This window comes from Callorhinchus milii, unplaced genomic scaffold (genome assembly GCF_018977255.1).
Source record: "Callorhinchus milii isolate IMCB2004 unplaced genomic scaffold, IMCB_Cmil_1.0 Scaffold2, whole genome shotgun sequence".
Lineage (NCBI taxonomy): Eukaryota > Metazoa > Chordata > Chondrichthyes > Chimaeriformes > Callorhinchidae > Callorhinchus > Callorhinchus milii.
In genome coordinates this window covers 100,032,686-100,056,234 of record NW_024704743.1, presented here as the reverse complement: position 1 = coordinate 100,056,234, position 23,549 = coordinate 100,032,686, and the positions used below count along the sequence as shown (strand labels likewise).

Sequence of the window (23,549 nt, the reverse complement as noted above, 5' to 3'; positions counted from 1 at the left end):
TGGGGGCAGAAAGGCTGTAGGCCTGTCTGCCAATGGTGGGGCGGACAAGGCGGGGGACTTGAAGCAGGCCAGAGTCCACTGAGCGGACTGGTCGGTAGGGGCTTAAGAGGTGATGGAGATAGGGAGGAGTAAGGCTTTGAAGGTGAGGACCAGGAACTTGAACTGTATCCTCTGAGTGATGGGGAACCAGTGGAGTTGGGTGAGGATGGGCGTGATAAGGTCACAGAGCCTGGTGTGGGAGAGGAAACAGACTGCAGAGTTCTGGATGATTTGCAGCCTATGGAGGAGGAGTTGGCGAGGCTGACAAGCAGGGAGTTTGCATAGTTGAGTCTGGATGCAATGAACGTGTGGATGAGGGTCTCGGAGGCCTGCGGTGAGAGACAGTGCCGGAGACAGGCAATGTTATGGAGGTGGGGGAAATGCATAGTGGGTCATGGCACCGATATGGGGATGAAGGACAGTTAAGGGTCAAACAGGATGCTGAGGTTCTGTATTGGCTTCAGAGGTGCAGAATGCATCCATGAAGGGTAATGCTGCAGCGCCTGAGATATGCAGGCGCTGATGGGAGACAAACAGGAGGGCCTCAGTCTTGTTGACATTCAATTGGAGAAGTTAGCTCTCATCCAGGACTTGATGTCCGACAGGCTGTTTGCGAGGACAGTAGTGGTCCTGGAGTCGAGGGTGGAGGTAGAGTTAGATGTCATTCATCCGCCTACATGTGGAAGTTGAGCCCATGTCTGCAGATGATGTCACCAAGAGGAAGCATGTAAATGTTGAAAAGGAGGGGACCAAGGACAGAGCCCTGAGGGACACCACATGTGATGGTGCAATTTAAAGGCAAGGTACAAGTTATGCATAGCAGGTTTGATCTGCTTGAGCTAACTGGTTCAGCCAGGGAGTAAGAGCAGTGCTAGAATTAAAGACTTGCCCATTCACATCAAAACATCTCCAGTGCTGTCTAGTTGCATCTTCTGAGTTTAAAAATTAAAACCTATTAAATCCAGTGCCACATTCAGTGTCTAGTGACTGACCATCTCCATTCAAATGAGATGCAAATTGTCATTGAATACATTAAAAACTTGTCATCACCACAGTCGATCATGCCTCCTCCACCACCGCCTGTCTTCCCATCATCCACCTCAGTGGGACCGCACTCACTTGGTTTGAGTCCTACCTTACAAACCGCCAACACTACATTTCTGCAAATGGCTTTTCTTCTTGCTTCCACCCGGTCACCTGCGGGGTACCCCAAGGATCCATCCTTGGCTCCCTTTTCTTCCTCATCTAAATGCTCCCGCTCATTTTATGTCATCCACAGTCACGGGGTTAACTTCCACGTGTAAGAGGATGACACTCAACTCCACGTTTCCACCTCCAGCTGCAACCCCCAGTCCCCTGATGTTCTGTCAGCTTGTCTGTCAGACGTCAAGAGCTGGATGAGTGCAAATGTCCTGTAGTTAAATGTCAACAAGACGGAAGCCGTATCTTTGGCTCCTGCCGACGTCTTCTGTCCCACGGTTCTGACCTCCTCAATCTACCCAATCTGTCCTTAAAACCCTCCGTGGCAACTTAGGCATCAGGTTCGATCCTCAGTAATCCTTCCTCCCCCACATCCGGTCCCTGACCAGCACTGCTTTCTTCCACCTCCGCTACATTGCCCGTCTCTGACAATATCTCACCCCAAAAGCTGCCAAAACCTTTGTCCATGCCTTTGTCATCTTTCGATTGGACTACTCGTGGAGTCCTGTAGCTCAGTGGTTAGAGCACTCGCTTTGCAAGTGAGAGACCTGAGTTCAATTCCAGGCAGGGCAAAACCTTGGGCAAGTTTCCTTACTCCACACACCTAATAATAATCCCTCCAAAACAAAACAATAATAAATTGGTCATTTTCAATCGATGACTGTTTGTGGGAAATTGGCTGCAGCGTTCGCCCACAAATATACAGTCAATTCACTTTACAGTATATTCTGTGAAGCGCTTTTGAGACGTCGAGAAGACGTGAAAAGCGCTATATCAAATGCAACGATTATTATTCACAAAATTCGGCTCATTCAAAACTCTGCCGCCCGATTCTCACCTGCACCAAACTTGGTACCCCAAGTCCTTGTTACTCCAGTCCTTGTCAAACTCCACTGGCTCCCTGTCACAGAGCGGATTGACTTCAAGATCCTCACTCTAGTGTTTAAATCCCCATTCCTTGGCAACCCCTATCTCGCTAACCTCCAATCTCCCCACAGCAGTACCCGCAGGGTCCGGCCTTCTCCATGTCCCCCGAATCCTCCGCCCTGAAACTTTGGGACTCCCTCCCTCAACCCCTTCACCTCTCCCCCTCCTTCCCCATCTTCAGGTCGCACCTGAAGGCCTTCCTCTTTGACCTTGCCTACGGTCACCTTCCCGCTGAGGCGCTGCCAGGCGTGAAGGGCGCTATATAAATGCAAGTTGTTGTTGTCATGGAGGGTGAATCTCAGATCTCTTGTGTTCATTTGTATATTTAATGCTGACACGCAACTTTTAGCTGTTGTCCTGAAAATCCATGTCTGTGTGGTGGGAAAGCACAACCAGGGTATACTGTTACATTAGAAAATCACAACCAAGTAACTAAATACTTCTGGTTCTGTATTTGAGTCAATGCTTTGTAGCCAATTGACTTCAATAATAATACTTGCATTTGATATAACACTTCATCATGTCGTTGAAACATTTCAAAAGCAGTTCACGGGATTTAACTGTAAAGTATTGTGATTATTTTGTAGGTAAATATGGCAGCCAGTTTGTACACAACAACTTCCCACAATCAGCTCTGAAGTGATTTAGAACAACAATGTGCATTTATATTAGCACCCTTCACGTGGGGTAGCGCTGGAAATCCAAATGAGTTATTTCTACTGATTTGAGTTGAGTCAGCACCAAAATGCTTAATGTTTCTTGATTGAGAATAATGGATAAATAAGCAAGTCGTGTGGTGTTATAACCTAGTGGATGTAGTTGAATACAATCCCCAGTCTGGTTGGGTGCATTTTTTTAATATTCTAAAACGAAGCATGGAACAAGAATATGCTATTTGTGCCATCAAGCCTATTGCTTTCACGTGCTTCCCCATTTGTAGGCTTTACCTCATCCACTCTACCTGCTTAGTGAAAGTTCCAAACAGATGTTCCCTGATGTCAAAGCTATTAACCAGGATTGTCCTTACTTTGAGTGTAACTATTTTATGCCCTGCCATCTACTGTCAGGGGATAACTCCAAGGTACAGTGCCAGTGAGTTTTTTGTGTATTATTAAGCTTTTTGCTGATTTGGTGACATTGTGACTCATTGTCTGCTTAGGTGTCAGCCCTGCACTGTTGGTAACAGGAAGGTTTTGAGTACACGCCCCATGCTGGGACTTTGAACTTGCATTCCAGGCTAACATTTCAAAACAGCGTTGTATCACTCAACAACAAATTAGATTTGGATAGGGCCTTTCACTTCCGGTGGACATCCCAAGGTGCTGGACAGTCAAGGATTTGGACCGGGGCAGGGATCAGGAGGAGTGGAGGGCAGGAAGAGGGCCGTTTTTTGTATATTATTATTGTAGCTGAGCCTGACTCCCACATACTAGATCTTTGCGAGAAGGCAGTGGAAAACCTGAGGGAGCTGTGGATCCGGTTATTATCTATGCAACATTCAATTAGTGGTCGTATTTATATAAAATTAACTGAACTAGTTCCATTATGTTCTCGGGTTATTTCTCCCCTGAGAGACATTAATTTACTGCTTCCTGAAATAAACTTGATCGCCAGTACTGTTGCTGTATCCTATATTTGTTATAAAGTATGAGTTTATTCCTGTCTAAAAATATTCATTTGCAATAAGATATAATTAAGTGGCAATAGATGTGTGGGAGTATAGTACATCATATTTGAGGCAAGGTAGTTAACAAGTCTTTCAAAGTATCATTAACCGCAAAGTATGTTGCAATTCTGTACTTCTGTATATATGTGGGTGTTCCCTGGGTTCAGTTTGAAGTGGAAAATTTGTAGCTTCATTAATATTACCAGAAACCTTTATAAATTTGCTGCTCCCAAGTAGAGAACCTGTATAATTAACGAAGATAATGCATGTTAAATCAAATTTATGAACATTGTTCTCCAATTACAGTGGTGATGGTTCTTCTTGGGATTTTATTAAATGAACATCACATTTTCCTCACACATAGAATAAGATTTGAAATGTTGAAAGATAACGTTTTAAATCGGTAATGGTCAAGTAATGTGCTCTGTGTTGCATTTTTTTAATGGAAATGATTGTACAGAATTTATTTGTTTTTGGTTTGGGATTCACAGATTGACATTGAGATTAATGGAGACTCAGTTGATCTTCACATGAAGCTGGGAGACAATGGAGAAGCCTTCTTTGTACAAGAAACAGAGGAAAATCAGGTAAATCAAATATATCCTGTTGTCATTTTTTTTAATATAGGTGGCTACAGTGCGTGATTATTGTGCAGCTAATTATGACAGCTTCTGATAAGTGCCTGCCAAAGTTTAATTCATAAACATATAATGTGGTTTGCGAAAGCTCATTTGCACATCAATAGAAACTAGCCATTCTTACAAACTCTAGCAAACCATATTGGATGGTTTGTGTCCTCTTTGTACAGGAGATATTCCGAGGGCATGCACGCACAGCATAGGCATGTGGTTTTAATTATGAGCTTTGAAAAACATTTTCTTTGTGATTTCTGCTTCTGTAAGGAATTATTCCTACAGTCATCTGATTTCCTGCAACTGTAGTGAACAAACCTCAGTTCGGCTTCCAAAGATTTCTTCGGAGGCCTGTAAGAGTGATGTTGAGCTGCCTGCTCGTATAGTCATTGGATTACGTCCATCTAGATCCAGAATGTTGTAAATTTGTCCTTTAAGAAATTCTTGAGCCTCAAGTCACACCAAGTGATTCGCCAGGTTGGGGCAAAGCTGTACTTTTTTTATTATATAATCTTGTCCTATAATTTGCTGTTGTTTCTTTGCTTTTCAGGAGAAAGTTCCTGCTCACCTGGCCACCTCTCCAATTCCTATAGAAGAGGGTCAGTTTTTCAAGGCTCTCGAGTGGAATTTGGGAAAATGTGCGAACATGGAAAGTGAACCATGCCTGGGGAATGTTGGGCAGCAGGCTGAACCAGAGGCTATGGGCAGCATCGGCTCAGTGAAAAAGAAAAAGCGGCGCAGAAAGAAGACTAAAGCAGAAGGCAGAAAGGATGAACGGCCGCCATCAGCTGGAAATGAAGACATCTTTGAAATGGAGATTAGTTCTGATGAAGAGAATACAGTATATTCACCTAGGTAAAAATATGTGCAAAGCAACTTTTTTTCTCCTTTCGCTGGTTTTGTGTGTAGCCCCTTAGAATTCCTTTTTGCTGGTTTTGGTACTATGTGAGTCGGTCTATGTTAAAATAATAGAAGAGAATGATTACGCTCTGTTTGATATCTCCTCTGTGTTCTATCAATGAGTAAATGGGTTGTGTAAACTTAGCTGAGTGCTTGCATGCACTGTATAAATGTAGCTCAGCGCTTCCATGAAAAACAATGTAAATTTGTGTTCCTATGTTTTTTTTAAAAAAAAGGATACTAAGCTTTTTTTATTGTGATCTTCATCCAGGGGACCTGCATATTCTCCAGTAAAGGAAAATGAGTTGGAGTCTCTGAAATTTCAACCCAAAGACAATTACCCACATTCAGATGGCGACTGGGAGGCCATTGAAGGGTATGTAATGTGGTCCTAAATTAAGTTCCCTATTGCTTTCTATCTGCTGACTAACTAGAACGATAAATAACTAACAGTTTGCTCTGAAACATGTGGAACTCTGTTAAAATTACAGCTTTTTTTCCCTTCTGTGCAGAATTTCTCCTTTACAGTCCTTTTCCCCCAAAAGTGACTCTGAATTAATGGTGAAACCTTCTGCTAACTTGCTGATGTCCGAATCTCATATGGAGTGGTCATGGGGAGAATTTCCAGAGTCGACGAGGGTAATGTATTCCGTTGCACTAAGCAAAATTCTTCCACTGTTATTAGCAAAATATCAATTCTTAAATAAAACTGAAGCTGCTCCTTTTAAATATTTTGATCTTTTAAGAAAGCTCAATAATTAAATACATGTCTGATCATTTAATGTGAATTTGCAATGTATCGATTTGTTAAAATATGTACCCAAGTCATTGTTTGTGGTAAAAGTACACGCCTGATTGTTAATAGCGTTGATAGTGAGGGCGTTTCCAATATTGCTCATGATTTTATTCTGCTTTGATCAGTAACTCCCCTCAGCTTATTCAGAAACTTAGAAAATAGTTTTTCAAAAGTACTCAATTGTAAGGATCTTATTAAAGATGTGTCAGTGGTACAAGGTAACATAAATGCTACCAACTATCTTAGTTTGCTGCTGCATTCTCCTACATAAAACAGTCACTACATTTTACAGTAAATCCTGTGAAGTCCTTTGAAATGCATTCCCAGTGTGAAAGGTACTATATCAGATGAAAGGATTATTATTTTTATTTATCTTCCATTGCAGAACCTGTTTAATATGCAAAATTTTGGTTAAAGGGAAATATGCACTTAGGTTTTAATTCATGACTTTGTAGGTCAACAATAATAATAATCCTTGCATTTGATATAGCGCCTTATCATGTCTTCGAGACATCTCAAAGTGCTTCACAGAATATACTGTAAAGCGTAGTGACTGTGTGCTTTGTGGCCAAAAGCAGCAGCCAATTGCGCACAGCAGTGTTCCACAGACAATCATGGGTTGAGTGACCAAATTATGATTTTTTTTAAAAATTGCAGTCTTCCGCTTTGTGCCAGCTCCAAATGGTGCTTTTTCAGGATTCGAGTGGAATTGTCCTTATCACTTTGTCTTTGTAGATTAACAAAAGAGAGCGATGGGAAGAGCCGAAAACCTTCACAATTACTCCGTCTGATAGCACTCACTTCAGGGTTATCCTGAGTGCTGATGCCATGAACGAGGATGCTGACTCGGAAGCCATGGCTCCTGCAGTACTAAAACCTGAGCCCAGGGCTCTGGTAGATGTTGGGGAAGCTGCTACTGAGAGCAGGGTTGACACTTTGCAGGAACATCCTGTCATCATGCCATCACCATATCCAAAGGAAACTGCAGTCGAAATTGAATCGCAGGTGGACAGCTCCTCTCCTGCAGCAACAGATGCACAGATTGTCGCAAAAACTGATTCTCCATCAAAGAAAAAAGGTATATTTTTTCTGTACATGGAAAACATAATCTGTGCTAGGAAGGCAGTAGTCTGTGGGTGGGGGTAGGGGGATGGATAGATATTTTGCAGCTCTCTGTGTTTTTTCCTGGGTTTATGCAGCAAACTTTGCAGTGGATTAAATGAGCCGGGAAGGAGAAGTTTATTAGTTAGGTTTTGCATGGTCTTGATGGACTGAAAGGCCTTTTTTTCGTACAATGTTTTATGTTCAAAATGTTGCACAATTATAATAAAATTTGCGTGATCTTTCAAAAGTGCGAAATTAAAACCAAGAACCTACACTGGTTGTACAGTGTAATAATTCTGTGATGGGATTAATTTATTAATATGGTTGGTTTGGATCAGTGTGGTTTAACCAACTGAGCTCGTGCATCTTCCTTGGAAGGGGAGAGGAGGAGGAAAGTATGGTTTCCCTCTTGCTATTAGTTTGGAGCAAGATCACTTCCTCTGGAATAAGAGTAAATGTTCATTTAAACCACATAATTAATATTGACAGGTTGGCATAAAGCTATGTCATCCTGGTAACCGGAATGCAACTCTTTAACCATCTGTGTCTGTGCTGACACCAAACAATGTCATGCCTTACAAGGTTTTTAACTTTTTAGATCCACCTGTTTTAAAATTGAGCCAATTTTATGTACATGGTGTTGTTATTTCTGTGTGTGCCACATTAGTTTTATGTTTATCTTGTGGAGTGGCCAGGTTTCAGGGGGGCAATGAAAGGATCAACTCAGTTCTCAAATAAATAAAAATTTATTTAAGCAGGAGCACCTTTTTTATCAATTGAGAAATCTAAATGAATTTTTTTTAAATTGTAGATCGACGAAGGTTAGTAAGATCACTGAGCCAGTCAGGAACCTAGGTATCTTATTTGACCCTCACCTGTCCTTTCTCCCCCACATCCATGCCATGACCGCTCTGCCTTCCCCCACCTCTGCAACATCGCCTGGCTCCCCCACTGCCTCACCCCTCAGGCCACCGAAACCCTCATTCACACCTTCATCACATCTAGGCTCAACTATGCCAATACCCTGCTTGTCAACCTTCCCAACTCTTCCCTCCACAAGCTGCAGATTATCCAATACTCTGCAACTTGTGTCCTCTCCTGCACCAGGCTCCGTGACCCATCACTCCCACCCTTGCCCGGCTCCACAAGATCCCCATCCCTCAGAGGATAGAGTTTAAAATCCTCGCTTTCAAGGCCCTCCACAGCCTTGACCCTTCCGAACTCTGTGACCTACTAACCCCTTATCAAACTGTCCACTCCCTTGGCTCAGCAGGCTCCAGCCTGCTCCACGTCCCCCGCCCGGCCATCCCCAGCATTAGCGGTTGGGCCGTCAGCTTCTCCGCCCGCACCCTTGGGAACACCATCCCTCATTCCTTTCACATCTCTCTCTCTCTTACCTCCTTCAAGGCACGTCTCTTCTTCGACCATGCCTTCGCCTACCCTCCAACCGACGTGAAAGGCGCTATACAAATGTAATTTTATATTGTATCTGCTTGTATCTTCTCTGCACTACATAGAGAGTTGCTTGCTGATGATCTACAAATCATCAGGAGTTTTATATTTTGGGGGATTCTTTTCTGAAAATCTAAAGGGAGTGCTGCATGTGATCAGGTGTTGTCCATTTCTAACAGGAAAAGTTGGTGACCAACTGAGTTGGGAGCAGATTGTGTCCTTGGACTAGTTTGGAAAGTCAATGTCACATTTAGCAGCTATGGGTGCCTCTATTCCAACTGTGTTTGCTAAACAGGTCTCCGTAAACGAAGTCAGCATCAGGGGCCCGATGACATCTATTTGGATGATCTGACTGTTTTGGAGCCCGAAGTTGCAGCTCGATATTTTCCCAAAAGGTACAGTGTTATCTTTGTCTAATAATTCCCTTCATTATTTTGGTTTTGATGCAGCAGACTGCAAGCTTTCCTGACAGCTGAGAAGGTAATGGTGCTGCTTAATGCACCAAAGAGATCAAAAATGGTAGTTTGTTGAATTTCTGGTCTTCTCTGAGATAACTAATCTCAGCTGGAGCATAAATTGGGGCATGGTTGTTAGTGAGGGAGGGATCCTGCTCCTCACTTGATTGACAGGTGAGCAGAATCCAGCTCCGCTAAGTTGCTTTCCATGGTCAAATAGTCTACCAACACTCCTCACAGGAGGACAGAACACTTAAGTTCCCCAGAAGAACAGTCAAGGGGACAAATATCAGACAAACTTGAGGTGACCTGATGACCCAGAAGTGCTAACCAGCAGCCATTTTTATAACACGACCCATTATAACACGACCCATTATAACACAGGGTATGATTTTGTGTGCCTAAACTATCACATCACAACAGGATCCAACTGCATGTGCACTAAAATCGTGTTGTGGAATAATTTGGGGCGTTTCTAAATATGGTAATCCTATTTGTACAATATAAGCACTATATCAAATGCAAGGATTACTATTATTAATACGAATGAGGTGAAGGACATTTCCTTTTGCAAACATTTACTGAGGTTCAACATTGGGGATGTTTACAGCCATAATGTTTTCAGAATAGGTCTGTGGAACAGCACAGTGCGAGTTAGTCTGATTCAGTACCAAAACTAAAAATCGCTACCTTGTTCCTCTCCTTTCCTTCCTCCCTTTCTGTAGCGAGATTGATAGCAATTCCAAACTCTGGACCGAATTGGAGACGCATTCTGGTTCTCAGTCCCCACAGTCGGTTGGGAGTGCAGCAATGGACAGCGGCACAGAATGCCTTTCAGATTCAGCAGCTGACCTGCCAGATGTTGTTCTCTCTCTGTGTGGGGGTTTCAGCGAAAATACCGAGATTTCCAAAGGTAGGACCTGAGATTGAAACTGAAAGCTTCAGCAGAAAGTGTTCCTCCACTTGCGGAATTGTTATATTTGAGTTTTCTACATCATATGATGTATTTTAGAATAGCTGGTTAGAAATGTACTGAAAAGGACCATGTGTTGTTAAGCCTCTAAGTATAATCCAGGCAACCATTCCTGGTCCTGATGTCTTTACGGCTGCCTCTAAGCAGCAATTGTGAAGCCTGAAATGAGCAGTGACTGAGAAATCAGGGCGAAGGCTTCCTTTCCAGCATTTATGATTACATGGTCGTTAGGTAGATAGTGTGGCCCTTTAATTTTTGTGGATTAAAGATACAATACACCTATTAATGAACCGTGTCTCCTAAATTGTATATCAAAGGGATCAAGGGTTTAGAAAGCAACTTGAATGAATGGTTCACATCCTAATAGGAGGTGGGGCGAGGGTGGATATAAACCTATGTGGAGTCCTGTAGCTTAGTGATTAGAGCACTTGTCTCACAAGCTGGAGTACCTCGATTTGATTCCTGGGTAAGGCGAAATGTTGGGCAAGTTTCCTTGCTCCACACACCTCTGTTTACCTAGTAGTAAGTTGGAACCTGGTTGTTGTCAATTGGTGGATCGCTTTTCCGTGAATAATAATCCCTTTATATAAAAAAATACAATTTAAAAATAAATAAATAATTTGGTCACTCAATCTATGACTCTTTTGGGATACTGCTGTGCGCAATTGGCTTCCCACAAAATATATAGTCAATTCACTTTACAGTATATTCTGTAAAACGCCTTGAGAGATCTAGAAGATGTGATAAGGCGCTATATCAAATGCAAGGATTATTATTATAAATACGGACTATTTGGGCCGAATTACCCACTTTCATTCTATATCACAGTTTGTACATCTGTGTAATCCTGTTTATAGTTGTTCAAATTGACCTCATCGTACTAGTAAACAGCATGATAGGACAGTTCAGCTTCAATACTTTTTAATAGCATTTTAACAAAAAATGTTTTTCAGAAAAATTCTTGAAGCACGTTGTTACCCATCTTGAATTTGCGGAAAATCCCAGCCTTATAGATGATCCTAATCTTGTTATAAGAATTCGTAACAGGTATAGTAATCAAACAATATTACTGACCATCTTCTTATTGGTGAGTTTGTGTGAAGTGCATTTTGGACTAAAATATTGCTTAATTTTATGGCAACCAATAGGAAAGTTGCTCTTGGCTTTTTTCTTCCAGTTTAATGCATTTTTAATAAATACATTTGCTTGAATCAACAATCTATTCAGTTTTTAATTTCATCTATTTTAACCTGGTTAGTTTATTGATCTGCAGTTTATTAAGTTACATTTTATTCACAATGAGGAATCCTATCATAATTTCCTAGCCAAGCTTTAGAGTAAAATATTCTCAAATCGCATGCAATTTATGCTTTGTGCATTTTATTTATGGCAGTTTTCAGTAAATATATAGTATCCCTTAGGTGTCAGTCCACTTCTCTGAATAAATTGAGGCATTGANTTTTTTAAAAATTCTTAAACGAAGCACAACAGAATTCATAGTTATTGGCCTTACATTTAAGGCAAGGATGGTTTAGATTCTTTAGAGCAAGATAAGAATAGTTTATCACACAAAGCATTTTTGGAACGTGTTATTACACCTGCAAATTCTAAGGAGCCCAAAGTTTTTCAACCAAAGAACTAACTGATAATCTACCCCATAAATGTTAAACTCCTGAGTTGGTGCCTTTGCCTCCTAGTTGAGCCAAATGGCCTGTTTCCGTGCTGTACTAATCCACGTAACTCTAGGATTCGTTGTTATTATTGAGGACATGATTTATTTAAAATGTGTACTTTTACAGATACTTCAACTGGGCGCTGGCAGCTCCTATGATCCTCAGCATGCAAGCTTTCCAGAAGAGCCTCCCCAAGGTAAAGTATAAGATGAAGATTACTTGAACAGCCCAATTGTTTAATGTTACAAAACATACATCCTGTCCGTGCAAGAGGATCAAACAAAAAAATCTGTTAGCTGCTAGGTAATGCTGTTTTTTAAGATCACCTATCCCTTTTGTGGAACTAAAGATGTACTGTTAGCCAAAGTGCATCGGTTGTATGACCCCATTACACTTATCCCTCCCCTCTTCTGTCCCCCACTCCCCTACCACCAAGATGTACAGTTCATATATTTAAAAAAAATGGGGCAGTTTAGTGGATGGATTGAGCAATCTCAAACTGCCTGTAAACTAGATAATTGAGCGATTTTTTTTTAAGTCTGTGAACCATGGAAAATAACTTCAGGTGATTGTAAAAGGGAACTATGAGTAAAGATGGATTTCAAGCTTATGTGATTTTTAAAAAAATATATAAAATATATATACATGCAATGTAATAATAATCCTTGCGTTTGATAGTGTCTTATCATGTCTTCAAGACGTCTCAAAGCGCTTCACAGAATATACTATAAAGTGAATTGACTGTATATTTTGTGGGCGAAACATGGCATTCAATTGCGCACAGCAGTGTCCCACAAACAGTTGTGTATTGATTGACCAAATTTTTATTTATTTATTTTTGAAGGAAAGGTGATGCGCCAATCGACTAACAACCAGGTTCCTACTTACTGCTAGGTAAACAGAGGGTTGGGGAGTAAGGAAACTTGCCCAGCATTTCACCTTGTCGGGAATCAAATCCAGGTTCTCTCGCTTGCGAGACGAGTGCTCTTAACTACCGAGCTATAGGGCTCCACATAGTCCTCCACATTAGATAATATAATCTGAGTTTAACCCACTCTTGTAATCAATCAAACACAAAATCTTTAAATTTAAGGAAACTGAATGGGGTCTTGTAGTTGAATTAATATTCTCTGATGGTCATCCTATGGGACTATGGGGATTTTAACGGACTATGGGGATTTTGTTGCTTAAATGAACACAGCTCTAAAAGTACCAATTCTGCTTCACTGCCTGCAGACCACAATTGATGCTTGGGCTAAAGAGAAGATGCCAAAGAAGTCCGGTCGATGGTGGTTCTGGCGCAAGAGAGAGAATACAATCACTCAGGTAATACTAGACTTGATGTATTCCAAACCAATGGTTAATTTTGTCACTCTGGCAAAATTAAACTCCAGTCAATTTTCTAGGAGTGTTTTTTCTGACCAAAATTTCTCCCCCCTTCCATTGGAAATTGATTCCACCCACAATCTGCATTACAATTTTCAAAGTGTGATCTTTGTTGGCAAGTTATTTGTCCCCGGAGGAACAATAACAACTTGCATGAAATAGCGCCCTTCACGCGGGGTAGTGTCCCGGACCACATGACAGTGGCGGAGTCTGACACCGAGCCAAATGCTCGGGCCATTTGTGGAGCCTCTACTGCTAATTTCCCAGGTTGACACCAGCACAAAAGGATTTTGAGTTCTGGGTTATCTATTCTGTGTGGTTTAGTGTTCACCTTTGTCCGGTTGGCTGTCGGAGGAAAATCTTTTAATACTTTTGTCCATGGGTGAGAGGCGAAATTGCTGTCATACATCCTGTGATGTGTAAGAAATATCTTGCTTTGGCTTTCATTTTAAATGAAATGCAATGATAAGTTCTGTTTCTCTTTTGGCAGCCAGAAGCAATACAGGAAAAACTGAATGAAGACAATAAAGCTGATCCAGATGGAAATCCTATCGCTAGAAGGTTAAATAATCCTTGCATTTGATATAGCGGCTTTTCACGTTGTTGTTGACATCTCAAAGCACTTTCCCAAATTTTACTGTCAAGCATAGTGATTGTTTATTTGTTGGCAAACGAGTAGCCATTTTGTGCATAGCAATGTTCCACAAATTGTGGCCTTGCTTTTTTTTAGAAAAAGTGATTTTTGTTTACTCTCCCCTTTTGACTTGTGGGCTATAATTGATATTGAGGTACAGTTCGCTGGGTGCCAGGATCTTTCAGTATCTCTCCCAAGCAATTATTCTGTGTGTGAGCCTTGAGTATTATTAGGGTTTAATAATAATCCTGGCATTTAATATTGCATCTTATCACATCAGCAAAATATCTTGAAGGGCTTCAAAGAATGTTACTATAAAAGTATAGTGACTATTTTGTAGATGAACACAGTAGCCAATTTGTGCACAGCAAATTCCTACAAACATCCATGAAGTAAATGACTAATTTTATCCATCCACTGCCAGGATTATAGTGGTTTTATTGAAATTAAGATTTTTTTATTCAAGCATTCTTACTCCCATCAATGTGGGCCAAGAAAGTCATTTTATTCATGTGTACAGTATATAGAACTAACTCTCTACTGCTGTTCACTCTGCAAGCTAAGCATCTAACAGGTAGGGTGGTCCTAGCTGTTCAACTAGTGGAATACTTGCTGGACTCTGCTCTCAATGCCAAGCTATGTGGTTTCAGCTGGTTAAACTCAATGCACTTGCTGGGATCATCAGCCTTGGCTCTTGTCTACCTGTGCCTCATACACTATAGAATTGGGTGAGCAGGGTGTGACCCACTGGGGAGAAGAATGTACGTTCCAATCCAGAGACTGGGACATTTCCACACATAGGTGTATGCATATGTAGAACTTGTGATAGCTGGCTGAATGTACAGTACTTACAAGAGAGCTGTAGCTCCACCTATCAGTCATCTGTGGAATTATTCCGGATGTGGATCAGGATATCTCATGCTTTTTCATTCCATTTCAACATTTCTAGTGAGTCCAAAGAAGACTTTTCCAGTGATGAAGATTCACATAAACGACATGAATCCACAGAGAGGGATGTAAAACTTGCAGCGAATGCCACTCCTGGAGGGTCCATCTCCTACAAGAAATCTCTGAGATTGTCCTCCAATCAAATTGTAAGCGGCATTTCTTCAATTATGTATTTAACCACAAATGTGCAAGGATGTCTGAATCACAATAACTATATACAGCAACAACAACAAAATTGCATTTGTATAGTGCCTTTCACGTTGGGAGGATGTCTCAAGGTGTTGGACAGTCAGTGTTTCAGACCTGAGCTGGGGATCCAGGTAGTGGAGGGCAGTGGGGGATGGAGGGTGATCGAAAGCACAGTCGAAGAAGAGGATCTTGAGATGGGTCATAAGGGAGGGGGTGAGGCAGAGGGACTGCGGGATGGAGTTCCAGAGGGTGGGGGCAGAGTGGCTGAAGGCCCACCTACCAATGGTGGGACGGGTGAGGTGAAGAATATGAAGCAGGCCGGAGCCCGGAGGGAGCGAGCAGGTTGGTAGGGGGTTAGGAGGTCGCAGAGGTAGGGGGGGGTACGAGGCCATGGAGGGCTTTGAAGGTGAGGACCAGGATCTTGAACTGTATCCTTTGTGAGATGGGAAGCCAGGAAATACATAAATAATTATAGTTTTCGCATTTACTGTTTGCATTCCACAGGCCAGCCTTAAGTTGAAAGAGGGGCCAAATGATGCAGTGTTCAGCATAACAACTCAGTATCAAGGTACCTGTCGCTGTGAAGGAACAATCTACCTCTGGAACTGGGATGATAAAGTCATCATATCCGATATTGATGGAACCATAACCAAGTATGTTTTGTATATGGAAGCATTCATGTTAGTACCAATTTACTCTGATAATAGCTCTGATGAGTGACATGCAGGTAGAACAGTGAAGTGAAAAGATCTGACCATGGAGGAGCCCTCTTATAATGCAGTGGTTGGGATCCATGTAACAAGAGACATGAGAGGTGGTTTCACTCCGTATATGAGCAGATGGCCGGCTCATTCCTTGCCCAGCAACTTTTCCCACACTAAAGAAAGGCCATCTTCCAGGTCATCAGTCACTTTCTGTGTTTATCGTATGTGCGTTGTGGCTTTGGCGGCAACTTGACAACGTAGAAGTCGTTTTTGTGTGAGAGCTGGCCAGCACGTGGAAAGTGAACAGGCTAGAAATTGAATCAATATTATTATAAAATCCTCACTATAAAGAAGTGCATTCTAGCAGGCTGCACTGTATATGGAAAACTGTTTGCACAAAGTTTCCTTTTTTATGTTAACATCTTTTGATTTTCTAAAATGCAATTTCATTCTTTTTGGTATGTTGCTTAAATCTAAAGGAGTTTGTATTCTTTGCTGCTGTTTACTCCAGAGGACAAAAACAATGCACCTTTTGGTATGGGAAGGCTGAGTACTCAGCCTATCCATATGCACTGGTAATGTAGGTTCCTGACTCCGTAGCTGCACAGGACCTTTCCCACAGATTAGGGGTGAATGTCGCAATTCATGATATTTAAAAAGTTAACATTGTGTGGTGTATGATGTATGCTTCCTCCCTGCACTGTAACTTGGTCACTGGGAACTCAGGCCACCATAGAAACTGTTGCATTAAGAGCCATTGATATCATAAATGTGACATTAAGAGCCAGTAATACTCAAATCTCTATATTGGTGCTGTTTATTTAATAGAAAAATGTAGTTGTGTTTTGGATTTATTTAAAAATAGATCTAGATAATAAAAGATGGACTGTATTAATATTCTGCCATTTGTGTGTTGCATTAACCTTTGTTTTTTTTCTTGCAGGTCTGATGCCTTGGGGCAGATCCTTCCTCAGCTGGGCAAGGACTGGACACATCCAGGGATTGCTCAACTTTACCATAAAATACACGAGTACGTACCTCTGTTAGTCGAGTGTGAGCAAAGTAACAGTAGTAAGAATCGGGCAAGAAAGTGAGCCTGTCTGTACTGTCACTGGTTGATTTAGACATCCATGTAGGTTTGTTTTGCATTAACACCAGGCTTTGAACATGAAGTCCATTGACTCAACCATCCAGCTCCTTCTGTCCGTGAAGTCATTGTTTTCTTTTGGACTGTACTCCACCGATTCTGTTCTCTTGAAGGAAAGTTTGGATATTTACACTGGAACATTTTATCGTATAATAATCCTTGCATTTGATATAGCGCCTTATCACATCTTCGAGACATCTCAGAGTGCTTCACAGAATATACTGTAAAGTGAATTGACTGTATATTTTGTGAATGATGTGTGCCAGAAATTCATTAAGATGTCTGAATATTTAAGGACTTGCTAAAGATTCAGCCTTAGTTTGGAAGCTGTTTGCTCATTGTTCTTAAACAAACCAGTGGAAAATCAGCTTCCAAATTAAAATTGAAATGAAGAATCTTCCCAAATTCTGCACTTAAAATTTAGACTGACTTTTCATGTGAGAAATGTAGGCTTCTGGTTTCTAAAGATTAGATTTGCGAGCAAAACTAAAGCAATTTGTCAAGGAAAATACCAGCATATTGGTTCTCCCTTCAAATGTATAGCTTCAAACCCCAAAGCAAATGATGCGCAGTAAAGTACCCAAGTACAAGGTGATGCAACTTGATTATGTAATAGTATCTGAAATATTTACAGCTAATTTTTAGATGAAAAATCTTGTGCTAGTGAACAAATGTGATTTTCCCCCATTTGGTAAATTTCCATATTTTAGCCGCACTATCAAGGCAGAGAGAGTAGTTGAGAGAATGGATGAATCTGGAGTGCTATTTCCAAAGTCCTGCAAACAATACACACACTTGCATATGTGTTTTCCTGTTCCTTTAGGAAGGGAAAAGAAACTAACAAAAATAAACTAAACATTAGTTCCATGAAATATTCTGGACTGTAAACTATTCAAGGAACAGTGATCTTTGTTTATTTGGATTGCTTTTAAACAACCCGTCTTCAACAGTTAATTAATCCAGAAGAGATTGATATCACTGACGTGTTACCTACTCAATGATTTACCTCGAAGATGCTCATTATTCTCTGTGATGATTATTTAAAGGAATGGCTACAAGTTTCTCTACTGTTCAGCACGTGCCATTGGGATGGCAGACATGACGAGAGGATATTTACATTGGGTGAATGACAAGGGGACGATCCTTCCGCGAGGACCCTTGTTGCTGGCACCCAGCAGCCTCTTCTCAGCCTTTCATAGGTACGTCACAGGATTTTCAGCAGCTCTCTTTCTGGAAATCTATTTGCTGTACTACATTCTCTGCTCTTTGCAGCCAGTGTTCTTGGCTCTTCCTGTTGATTCTACATACAACTTTAAACCAAAGGTAAACCTCTACCCACAAAAATGTAAAATGTAATGTGTTTTACAGTGAACGTGTCATGTGTGCATTAGTTCATTTTATGCAGTTGTGTGTGTTTTTTGATAATGATTTTTGCCATTATTTACTTGGTCACAGGGAGGTAATCGAGAAGAAACCGGAAAAGTTCAAGATTGAATGTTTAAAGGACATCAAAAATCTATTTAATCCTTGCAACCAACCTTTCTATGCTGCTTTTGGGAACAGACCAAATGTAAGTTCACAACATCCCAATCTTTCTTCAAACTTTAAAATCTATGGAATACATTATAAATATATATTCCATGTTTTTAGATATATTATACAACATACAATATATGTATATGTAATATAATATATATGTAATATAATATGTATATGTAATATAATATATATACATGTGGAGATAAATAACTTTGGACTGAATGGGCCTGTCTCCATTCTTTGTAAATGCACTGGCTTCTCCAGGATGTGGAGTTTAATTCAATCCAAATTAATAAAATGATGCCTATATGTTTGGCCAGTCTCAACCTTGTTCATTATGACCGCGTTCACTTTACACAACTGTCTGTAAGGTGATACTGTTGTCACTGACCAAGACCACAAGAGTGGCTGAAACGTATTATTATTATAATAATAATTATTAATGTAAAATGCATGCAAACTGGAGAGTGCACGCTTTAAATTGATTTTACAGCTGACCCAATTCTGATGAATAAAACCCAGACTGCTTGGTTTTGATCACAAGTGGATTTTCAGCATTTTCTTTTATTTTAAAGGATGTTTATGCCTACAAAAAAGTAGGAGTCCCGGACTATAGAATCTTCACAGTAAATCCAAGAGGCGAACTGATACAGGAACAAACCAAAGGCAATAAATCTTCGTGAGTATTGTAATAGCCTTCAAGACGAATGTATAGTTCAAACATAGTATTGGCTCTTTGTTGTGTGGAGCATGTCATTCGAGAGTGACCATCTTAATTCTTTCCATCTTTAGGTACATTCGGCTGAGCGAACTTGTTGAGCATGTTTTCCCTTTGCTCAGTCAAGAACAGTGTTCTGCTTTCATTTACCCCGAGTACAGCTACTTCAACTATTGGCGAGATCCGCTCCCTGACATCAGGCTAGAAGAACTAGCCTAAATATTGCTGCTGGTCACACTCTTCGAAAGACTTTCCAGTGTTTATACAGTGTTTTTCAAGTTCGATTCAGGTATAGATTTCTAAAGATATATTCAGTTTATTTTAAGGACCAAGAATTCTATTGTGGTAACATTATGTTTAAAGTTAAGGTCACGCAGTTTAATACCAGCAGAATTCTCTCAGGAACATAGTTTAGTCCTCATTTTATCTATTCATTACATCAGAAAGGAAAGTCCCTCTTTTTGATCCACTGTGTCCTTATGTAAGAATGTTGCACATCGTGTCTAACCCACTGCACTCACCACCATTGTTGCTACTTTCGAGAAAGGTTTTTGATCAAGTAGCTTGGATTACAGGGTTAAGTTGATGCTTTACAGCAGAGCTATATTAACTAATTTTTATACCCCGAAAAGTGGTGCCCAGAGACTGCTAAGTACAATGAAAGAAACCTGGAACTCAATGATATTCCACAACAGTTCCCAAGTTCATTTCACTTCTGGTTTCAGTGGGTACCGCTTCACCTCGCCCAACATAGAACGCAAGTTTTCACATTTTAATCAGCACTTTGAAAGCACGAATAGAATATGTGGCAGCAACGTTATAGAATATATCAGAGAAAAGTTTGACTTTTAGCTGAAGATTTGCAGCTGAATCTCTGCTCCAAAGGTATTTGGTCATACTCCCAAGTTTCTGCCACATACCCTTCGTGATAAAAGCCTTTGTTCTGTTGATGGGATTCACTCATGTTTGTCGGTCCTGCAACACGGAACACAGTAAGTGAAGAATTTTACTTTAGGGCATTGCACAATATTATTACAATAAGTTTGTTCTTTCTGTGAAAGATGTAAATTAGTGTGTTTATGAGAACACACCATATGAAAAGAGAATTAATCACTTTAAAATGGATGTATGTAAAGTACTGATCATAAGGAAGCTCCAGAAGTAATCATATTCTGTTACTTCAACTTGTCTTAAATAATAGCTTCAGTGCGCTTATCCTGGAGCTCTCGAGTGTTGTATTGTTTTGAAAAAAGAAGATAATGTTTTAGTTACCCTTGCCAAGACACTCGTGGGAACACAATTAAACATCCTATTGCTAAGGGTCTTTTTATGTTTTTGGAAGCACATTTTATAATAAAGTTTTAAATCTCATGTCATGTAGGATGATCTCAATATCCTCTTGATTTTTGGCGAGGATAGTAATTTAAATGCCTTTTCTTTGAATACTTCTCTTTTAACTCTGAAGAAAGAAATTGTACCATTGGTGACTTTTTATAATGTCATTTTGTGTATTTTCCCCCCCGAACCATGGTGATGTTGGGGTACAATTCTCCTGCTTCTTACTGAGTGAAGTTGTATTGGCATTAAGTTGAGATTTGGCAACTTTTCATCATGTACATTAGTTTAAGGAAACCACAGCTAAACTGCTTGTTGAAATGCAGTAATGACAAAGTTTCAGTAAACATCAGTATTTTTTGTTGGATTGTGAAGCCATCATATTGTATTTAACACAATCTACAATAACATCCATGTGTGTGTGTGTACACACTATTCATGTTGTAGGAGATTTCTTCTTAAAACCATGGAATTAAAGACAAAATACAAAACTTTTTTTGTTTTTATGGCATACTTTTAATTTGTATTTGTATAATACTTTTTGCATGAAATGAATGTCTTGAAGCACTGAATAAAATTGATTAGAAATAAAATTGAATGTTATACAGAAGAAAAACACAGCAACTAATCTGCATCACCAACCATATGACTAATGGATGAATTTTAAATTGGAGGTAAACCCAGTTAACAGGAGACCTTAAGTTCTTTTGATGGTAAAGGAACCGGTTCAGCACTAGGTCACAAAAATGGAAGATTACTTATTTGCATCCCAGTCTCTACTAAATTAGCTGATCTCAACCTCAGTGTGTGTTGTGAGTGCTACAGTATCCCGCAGCTACTGAGCAGTGGGGGCAAGACAGCCAGGCTTCAGCTCATGTTTTCTATCCAATGACTTTGTTGAAAATTGTGAACACTGGATGATGAGATTGGGCTTAACTGTGATGCCCTGCATTGCTGACCTCATTATCTGGACGCACACATTATGAATGTGGCATTGGGTGAAGTATGCATGAATGGAGCTCTTCTTTTCCTCAATCCACAATAGTCTGAGCAGGTGGCTTCTCATGGCTTGGGACGCCCTCTCATAATGTAACAGAGGTGATCCATTCATTTGATATTTGCGCCTTTCACGTTGGGAGAATGTCTCAACGCACTTCACAGTGTAGTGACTGTTTTGTAGGTGAATGGTGTTAGTATTGCACCAAAGTGGGGTTTTTTTTATCTCAGGATGTGGTCGATGCTGGCAGGATTGGCTTCCCTGAGAAGGTAGTGGTGAGTACCAACACAAGGGCTCAGACCCACTCCAGCCCTTGTGGTGTTGGTACTCCCACAAATGGTGTTGGGTAGGGAATACCAGGAATTGGACCCAGTGACTAAAGGAATGGGACTAAAACGTCCAGGATAGTGAGTGACTTGGAGGTTGTTTTCCCGTGATCCCACAGTTCTGATTGATAAAGGTCGCAGAGGTGGAAGCTGTTGAAGCAAGGTTGGTGGGTTGCTAAATACATTATTGAATTTCATTTACTATTGTATTTATGTTGAAACATCTCAAAGTGCTTCACAAGAGCTTTCTGTAAACTGTTATGACTGCTTGGTAAGCAAATGCTGTAGGTAATTTGTGCACAGTGATGTCGACTAACAGCCATGAAACGAATGACCAATTTTGTCCAAGGAATTGTTGGCCAAGACACTGAGACAAACTTTTTCTTTGAACAATACCTCAGACCCTTTAATAGCCACTTAACCAAGCGATTAGGATCTTGGTTTAATGTCTGATCTGAAGAGCAGCACCGCCCACAATGCAGTTCATCCCAGCGCTGTTTTCATAGAATTAAACAGTACAGAAGGAGGCCATGTCTGTGCTGGCTCTCTGAAAAGAGCTATCTAATTCGGTCCTATTCCCCCGCGCTCTCCCCATAGCCCTGCAAACGTGTCCTCGCCTATTGGGAGTATCATTCTAGACCATGAGCTCAATTTCACAATATGGAAAATTGAAGTTATGGCTGTGAAGGTTTTACATACCTTGGGGTTTTGTTTACCCATTAGCACAGAATGCAGGATCCACCAGTGTTTCTCAATCCATTTTATTTTGATATTTGAACATTTCATATGTCATTTAACATTTAATTAGACTTCATGTGTCCATCATTCAGGAACAATTGCAAATAATGAATTTGATTGAATAACTAGGGTTTCTATTTAAAAAATATCTACATTTTATTGATGTCTGAATTACAATATTGAGTCAACATAAATTCAATAATAAGAACAATAACTTGCATTTGAAAGAACGTGTTTTTATACTGATTTTATCATGTAAAACTCTAACCGTTTGCAAGTAACTGATGTCAAGTGTAATGATTGCTTTTGTGGACAAAATAACAGCAGCCATTTTAACAATAATTTCCTCCCAAGAGGTGAACAGTCATTTAATCTAGAGTATTGTTGGTTTGGATACTGGGACCTTTTTCAAATAGTATTGTAGGTTTCTTTACATCTACCTGAGCAGGCAGACTGGATCTTGGTTTGTCTTATCAAAAAAGGGTTCCTCTGTCAATGCAACATTTTGATCAGTACACCACTGGATTGTCGGCCCAGAATACAAGCTCAAAATTTATGGTAGGGCTTTGAGCCAGAGACGCGTGATACCAACTGAACTAAATTGACAAAAGCATAAGATACAGAAAAAACACACGTTCAAAATAAACCGTAAATGACAATTAAGTCCACAAGATGCGTTACATTCTTTGATACATCTATTTTCATAGTTGAATCTGAATGTTTTCCAATTATTTGGTGGAAGCAATTCTTTGACATCAGGATAGTCAAATAAACTCTGCTTTTCTTAAACAGTGCAATAAGTTACAGTACACATCCATGCTTAAAAGATCCATTCTACAGTGTTGTCATTCTCTGAGCGCTCTGTAAGCGCTCTGAGACGCCGTCTGACGTGGAGGGCGCTACATAAATCCAAGTTGTTGTTGTCTTCAGTTCGAGAATTTGATACCGAATCAAAATTCTATGAAATTACCATCCCACTTGTTTTTTTGTGTGTGAGATTATTGCGCTCACAGAGAATGACATTCAAATTGGCATGGACAATGGGGTTTATTTTCTTGAACTGTTTCTATA

At 40.3% G+C, this 23,549-nt stretch overlaps 1 protein-coding gene across 2 annotated transcripts in view; it reads left to right on the top strand.

The window, feature by feature from the left end:
• Positions 1 to 20,911, top strand: part of lpin2 (lipin 2) — a 56,780-nt gene extending 35,869 nt beyond the window's left edge. For both annotated transcript variants that reach the window (XM_042346929.1, XM_007900938.2), the window contains exons 3-20: positions 4,324 to 4,419; positions 5,015 to 5,319; positions 5,636 to 5,740; positions 5,877 to 6,003; positions 6,896 to 7,238; positions 9,012 to 9,111; positions 9,897 to 10,084; positions 11,098 to 11,191; positions 11,944 to 12,013; positions 13,054 to 13,143; positions 13,694 to 13,764; positions 14,787 to 14,931; positions 15,479 to 15,627; positions 16,622 to 16,708; positions 17,872 to 18,024; positions 18,281 to 18,395; positions 18,940 to 19,043; positions 19,157 to 20,911. In XM_042346929.1, the coding sequence (XP_042202863.1) occupies positions 4,324 to 4,419; positions 5,015 to 5,319; positions 5,636 to 5,740; positions 5,877 to 6,003; positions 6,896 to 7,238; positions 9,012 to 9,111; positions 9,897 to 10,084; positions 11,098 to 11,191; positions 11,944 to 12,013; positions 13,054 to 13,143; positions 13,694 to 13,764; positions 14,787 to 14,931; positions 15,479 to 15,627; positions 16,622 to 16,708; positions 17,872 to 18,024; positions 18,281 to 18,395; positions 18,940 to 19,043; positions 19,157 to 19,301 (2,487 nt within the window). In that variant the 3' untranslated portion in view covers positions 19,302 to 20,911. The remainder of the gene's footprint in view (positions 1 to 4,323; positions 4,420 to 5,014; positions 5,320 to 5,635; positions 5,741 to 5,876; positions 6,004 to 6,895; positions 7,239 to 9,011; positions 9,112 to 9,896; positions 10,085 to 11,097; positions 11,192 to 11,943; positions 12,014 to 13,053; positions 13,144 to 13,693; positions 13,765 to 14,786; positions 14,932 to 15,478; positions 15,628 to 16,621; positions 16,709 to 17,871; positions 18,025 to 18,280; positions 18,396 to 18,939; positions 19,044 to 19,156) is intronic.
• The last annotated feature ends 2,638 nt before the right edge of the window (positions 20,912 to 23,549 follow it).